The sequence below is a fragment of the Varanus komodoensis genome, unplaced genomic scaffold (assembly GCF_004798865.1).
Source record: "Varanus komodoensis strain SLA01 unplaced genomic scaffold, ASM479886v1 scaffold69, whole genome shotgun sequence".
NCBI lineage: Eukaryota > Metazoa > Chordata > Lepidosauria > Squamata > Varanidae > Varanus > Varanus komodoensis.
This window is the reverse complement of record NW_025336334.1, coordinates 1,459,956-1,466,477: the sequence shown is the minus strand read 5'-3', so window position 1 is coordinate 1,466,477 and position 6,522 is coordinate 1,459,956. Positions and strand designations below refer to the sequence as shown.

Genomic DNA, 6,522 nt, shown 5'->3' with positions numbered 1-6,522 from the left:
GAAATGGAGGTAGTGACAGATTTTATTTTCCTGGGCTCCAAGATCACTGCAGACGGGGACTGCAGCCAAGAAATTAAAAGACACTTGCTCCTTGGGAGGAAAGCTATGGCAAATCTAGACAGCATACTAAAAAGCAGAGACATCACCCTGCCAGCAAAAGTTCATATAGTCAAGGCTATGGTTTTCCCAGTTGCAATGTATGGCTGTGAAAGCTGGATCGTGAGGAAGGTTGAGCGCCGAAGAATTGAGGCCTTTGAATTGTGGTGCTGGAGAAAACTCCTGCGAGTCCCTTGGACAGCAAGGCGATCCAACCGATCAGTCCTAGAAGAGATCAACCCTGACTGCTCTTTAGAAGGCCAGATACTGAAGATGAAACTCAAATACTTTGGCCACCTAATGAGACGGAAGGACTCCCTGGAGAAGAGCCTAATGCTGGGAACAATAGATGGCAAAAGAAGGGGACGGCAGAGGATGAGGTGGCTAGATGCAGTCACTGAAGCAGTTGGTGTGAGCTTAGGTGGACTCTGGGGGATGGTGGAGGACAGGAAGGCCTGGAGGAACGTTGTCCATGGGGTCGTGATGGGTTGGACACGACTTTGCAACTAACAGCAACATAATGTTAGTGTGTGTGTAAATATACATATATGTATGTATGTATGTATGAGTGGTGATGTTATTTTGCATTGCCCTGTGAACATGTACCCAACTCAGTCACTAAACTAGGGCTAAGTCAGGTGTTAAAACTTTGCTTCTCTGAGGTCTAATCAGATCTACCGCAGCTTCTTCCTTTACATCATCACATTCTAAAACTAAAGTATATATCATTCTGGGACATCTGCTTGCAGTTTTGCATCTGTACATACCATCCACGCTCCATTTCACCTCACTTTCCTCTAGCTGTAAACACTGGCTCACAGTTTTCAGAATAACTGCAAGTTTAAGTCGTTGTTTCTGTTCTGTCATTGCAAACTTCTCTACTTCCAGAGTGAGCGATCCAAGTTTCTCTGGGGTTTCAAAAGGAGGCAAAAAAGAGGATGAACATATTTCTGGCTCAGCAAATTTATTTAATGACTGTAAATTGTTTGTGAAATTCTGACGCAATGGTATATTCTTTTCATTTACATATAAAACTTACTCCCAGCAATGAGAACTTGATTTTCATGAATGAATGAATAAGCATTTAATTTAATTAAAGGTCAGCTACTGAAATAATGTGAAAGGCCAAGGGTGCATACCTAGGGCTCTCAGTTATGAGAAAAACAGCTTACCTATGAGATGGTGAAGTACTAACCCATCATAGAGGTCTTGTTCAAGGCTTTTCACCACTATGTGCTCATGCTTCAAGGTTGTGTTAATCCAGTTGATCAAAAACTGTGGGGAAATTGTTTAGTTAAATTTAACTAACTTTTAAATATATATAAAAGAACACATGCATAACAACAATCTATAACAAGAACCCAACCTAATCTGAGGCTAGCATCTTTGGAGTGATATCACTGCAATGGAACCTTGCATGCCATATGCTTCCATGTTTGGAAACCTGGGAAATGGTTTCCTCAGGTAGCTCTTAAAACACATGCCTTTTTTCACTCTTACTACATTTAACATTTGTAGTATATTCTCTCTTTTCTATTCAACTCAGTTCTCTCTTCTCCATTTAGGTTTCATTTAGATGCCAGGAAGCACTTCCCAACAGTTAGGACCACGAGGGTATGGAATGGGCTTCCACGAGAGGTCGTTGAGGCCCCATCAGTGAGGGTGTTCAAAGATAGGCTGGACATGCACATGGTGGGCACGTCTTGAGTGGAGCTGGCTGGAGCCGGGGGTCAGACTAGATGGCCCGGGAGCCCCTTCTGACTCGCTCTGTTTCTATGTTTCTCAGATTCGCATCATTTTTATGGTATTTCCTTAGCACATTCCAATATAATCTTGACTAAATTCTGCAGAAGAAAATACAATTAAAAATTCAGTGGCAGCTGATGCCTTGAAAATTTGATAAGCTGTGGATGCTTCTTCTCCCAGCTTTCCTTTACAAAAGCCAGAGGGAGTCCTGTGAATTTATTCCATAGATCAAATAGCTGGTGCTTCAGTGCCTTATTTAACTCTTTGGCACTCCCTGCAGTAGCAAAAGCAAAAAAGAAAAGTTCATGCAAACTGAGGGATTTTGGCAAAATTTATACAGAGTTTCAAAAACAAGTTTACTCAAAAATTATGTGCCATAAAACTTTAAACGTTGCCATCTAGAGTCAATGCAACACCAGGTTAAGACTGTCCTATTGCTGAGGCTTGTAAAGATCTACATGACTATCCAGGGTCTTGAAGGGATTACCCATCCCAAGTGTTTTTTACAGGAGCATTCTTAGCTGCATGTTTTAGCTCTTTTTAATTTATAATTTTATTTTATGGAATTGTACTGCATTGTTTTTATGGATTGTTGTCCACTGCCCAGAGAGCTTCAGCTACAGGCTAGTATAAAAATGAATAATAATAATTTTAGTTTACCAATAAAATTTCAGCATCTTCCAAACTTTAGCATATCTAGGTGTTCTAGAGAGATTTCATGCACAGCACAGGTATATAACAGTAACAAACAAAGTAATTCCTGCCTTCATCATAAGAAACCACTATCCCCAAATTACTAAATCTTCATGACAATCTCTTATAAAGATCAAGGCCTACTTCTCACTTAAGAAGGTAAATTTATGTGTGAGCTGGAGCGGGGAGCTCACATACTTTATATACCAGCATATAAGACAAGTCACATATAAAACAAGGTCAATATTTTGGGCTGTTTTTCTGGTGTTTGTCATATGTGGGAAGCATAGGTGGGGTGGGCACCGAACTCAGGACCAGCCCTGCAGCCACATGCAAGGATCACGATACAATGCAGAATGAGCTACCTCAGCACCAGTAAGTAGGTTTTTTAAAATGATTATTAATAAAAACAAGCTTTCAAATAGAATTGTCTTTATTGTCTATCCCCCCTTTTTAATGATGAATATAACATGATAAATTTTCACTTGGCATATAAGATAACCCCTGATTTTGTCTTGCTATTTCCAGTATTGGAGTTATCTTATATGCTGGCATATATGGTAATTAAAATTCCCATATATAAAACATTTCCACAAACATAGGAAGTTGAGATGTCAGGGAAGAGGCTAAGCAGGAATCCCATCAGAAATTTCTACACACACACACAATACTAAAACTGTTCAACTTCAAACCTGCTTAATCACATAGAGTTGGTTTTGAAGTCATAACTAAAAAGTCAGGTGAAGCATGTCATCAGTGCTGCCAATCCCTTCCAGCTCCTCTCAAAGCAGAACCCCAGACCCAAATATTCAATAAGGGGAATGTAACATTTTGGGGCAGGAAGAACTTGAAAAGAGAGGCCTTGTTGGATCCTCTTCAGCTAGAAATTGTCCTTAGAAATGCAGCTTCTGTTGGTGTCCCTGCTAGCCAGGTGACTTACAGACCCACTAAACCAAGTGCCAATGAGGTTCAGCCAGGCGGAGATTCATTCAGTTTCTTTATTCAGCTGAGCAAAGCCACCGGGTGTCTGCTCCCTACACGCAGGCAGGCAGCATCACACACACATTCCTGCTTTTCCTCTCTTTTTCCACTTAATCTTGCCCCCATTGTTCCCTCACCCAATCCCCTCTCAGGGTCTGCCTGACCTTCACCCAATCCCCTTGTGGGGGTCTGCATGTCCGCTGCATGCCTGGCCTAGTGCCAGCACTTATCTACATCCAATACCTTCACAGGGGGAGCGTGATCACTGCGTGCCAGTCCTTGCGTGGGGGTCTTTCTATACTCACTGCCTCTTTATCAACATTCTTTTGCCTTCCCTTTTTCCTCTCCAAAGCAAGCGGTTATACAAAAAGCAAATGGCGTTAGTTAAGCTAAAAGCAAATAATATTAATTAAGCTAATCAGGCTCCTTCACTTCCTGTCGGGGATCATGTGGTCTGTGATCCTGACCAATGCCTCTCTTGTGTCCATAAGAAGGGGACAACCCCTAGATTAGAAGGACTGTCTTGTACATTACTCCTGTATGAACTGCCACCAGGGATTTCAAACCGAGAAGGAGTACTGATGTCCCCAACAAAGATTTTGCCCATGTATCCTGTCAGCAGAGGTACTTGGAATTTCATCTTTGAGTATGATGTGGTTAGTACAAAAGAAGCATAAGCTAACTAAAATCAGGAAAATGCATTACTGTTTGCAGAGCTTCCAGTTTAGGGTCATTTCGAGAACTTGGAGTTAGGAATTTCCTTTTTTCTCCTAAAACAGAAGTAAACAAACACCAGTTACAATTATGCAGCATGACTAATACAGGTCCTGATATGCAGGTCCATTTGTTCAACATACTGCTGATGTGTGCATAGAATAAAATTATTTGCACTTTTGGATTCCCTTGGAGAAAACAGAGCAGAAAGCAGATCTTGAAGATCAGATCTGAAATGACATTTCAAGGGAATGAAAAAATAATATAACCTTTTTTTGTGGGAACACAAAGGAAAGCTCTTCTTACAAGTATTTTTAAAAAGAAAATAGTAAAAATAAAACCACCTTAATTTGATTTGACTGAGTAATACATTAACCTCCTTTCAAAATAATCTATAATTTATATTACCACTTCTAAAGTGCCTGTTGAAAATGGAGTAGGTCCAAACTTTCCTTAAGAGACCTGATTACATCTAGAAACAACATTGAGCAAGAGAAGTTTTTTTACTAACAAGAGTCTTGAACATTGTGTTGGTTCCTCTCTGGTGCTGACTCTTAACTGCATACCTGGAACAAAGTCCTCCTCTTGTGGCAATGGAGTCACTTTAGCAAGCTTTGAAAAGGCATTGAGGAAGTCTGGCTCCATTGTATTGGTGTACTTCCCTAAAAAAGAGTGAGCATTGTGTGACTTCACCTCAAAGCATTATGGTCATGTATATGGACAGCAAATGTAAAGAGCAGCTTTATGTGGCAGCAACATACAGAAGCGGTGGTAACCAAGTACCTGAAGTGAATGTATCAATGGGGAGCTTTATCTTTTGATACCAACATGGGAATCAGAACAACTTCTGATTATGCATGGATTCAGACTAAGGAGGGAAAAAGATGCTGTAAGAATGATGAAAGACTCTCATACAAACCTCACAAACCAGAACAGACACAAATTCTCAACAAAACCCTTGCGAGAATATATTTCACCACAATAGCCACAAACCCAAACAGGAACACACACAAACAGGGTTGACAGTAAGAAAATAATTGAGAGGAATGATGCAATTAACCATCTGGATTAAATTAAGACTAAAATGTCTTGGGAAACATAGGATAAATATGGCACAAGGATAGGAGCAAACATTAGATACACTTTTATTACAACAGGGATACTAGCTGTACCCCAAAAATCAACTTGTTCTTAACCTTTTCGTTTTAGTACTGAAAGGCGGCTGCTTTTCTAATGGCCAGTTCTGTTTTATCCCAATATAAAGATGGTAACAAAAAAAAAAGCCCAAAAAAAAAATATGAAGGACATTGAGCCCATGTGTAAAAAGACTTGCCTCCTCGCTCCTGAGCTAGAGGTGCATTATGATGGAGACATGCACCAAGGTCTTATACATGCCCAGTGTTCCATTCTCTCAACAGGAGATGGAAATACTCGTATATATGCAACGCTGCTGCCACTGCTGTGAATGTCCAGGACCAGTCCTGGTGGGTGCTGGCTTGTGCTAACTCTCAAGATACCGAGTGATGCAGGGCACAGTCCCATGGCTGCACACTTGACAACACTTCATTCACTCCGGGCACCACACAGCACCAACCAAGTGGCAGAGTGGCTCACGGAAGCCCTTATCCTTGGTCGCTTTGTCCTAATTCTGTCAGTCCTCCATCCTAGCTGCTATACTTGTGTGCAGATTACACTGGTCGACAAACTTTGGAAAATTATCAACCTCTGAGATAAAATGTGCTAATTCTTACATATTTTGATTAGATGAATTAGAAAACAGGCTATAAAGATGCTGGGTGGCTAAAATTTTCAAGATATTTCACAATAAAGATTTATGCACAGGCAAGTATATTTGTCTACAAGGGAGGGAGGTTTCTGATGATTATGATGCCTCGTAACTTCTCGAAAAAGTACAGTAGAACAATGAAAATGGTACCACATGGGAGTGTATAAATTTAGCCTCACTTTGAGACTAAAGATTACTACCTAACTGTAATTTATTGTTCTTTTATTGCAAGGTACATTTGTCTTGGTCAGATCTACGCATCATACAGTTACATCTGGGGGCTTGTGTAAGTGGCATTGCCTAACATTTCCGAGGAAGAGATGTGTGATATTTTCCTTCCAAAGCCAAGATGCCTCAAAACTGTGTAAACAAAGCAGATAACTTCTGCTACATTTGTGGCGAGGTTATATTTGCATCTCAAAAGTGCAGTATGACAGCAATGGTAAAAAAGGCATGCCACCTATATGCAAAATAGGGGATCAAGACAAGAGTTGGGCCCCTCATTA

General features: G+C 40.6%; 1 protein-coding gene across 9 annotated transcripts in view; it reads right to left on the bottom strand.

The window, feature by feature from the left end:
• PARVG (parvin gamma) overlaps positions 1 to 6,522 on the bottom strand; it is a 29,057-nt gene that overhangs the window by 15,206 nt on the left and 7,329 nt on the right. For 7 of the 9 annotated variants that reach the window (XM_044450811.1, XM_044450808.1, XM_044450809.1 and 4 more), the window contains 4 exons: positions 4,797 to 4,892; positions 4,222 to 4,286; positions 1,269 to 1,371; positions 864 to 1,004 (listed from right to left, as the gene is read on the bottom strand). In XM_044450811.1, coding sequence (XP_044306746.1) covers positions 864 to 1,004; positions 1,269 to 1,371; positions 4,222 to 4,286; positions 4,797 to 4,892 — 405 coding nt within the window. Of the gene's footprint in view, positions 1 to 863; positions 1,005 to 1,268; positions 1,372 to 4,221; positions 4,287 to 4,796; positions 4,893 to 5,013; positions 5,099 to 6,522 lie in introns of all 9 variants that reach the window. The other 2 variants (XM_044450813.1, XM_044450817.1) reach the window with 1 other exon arrangement.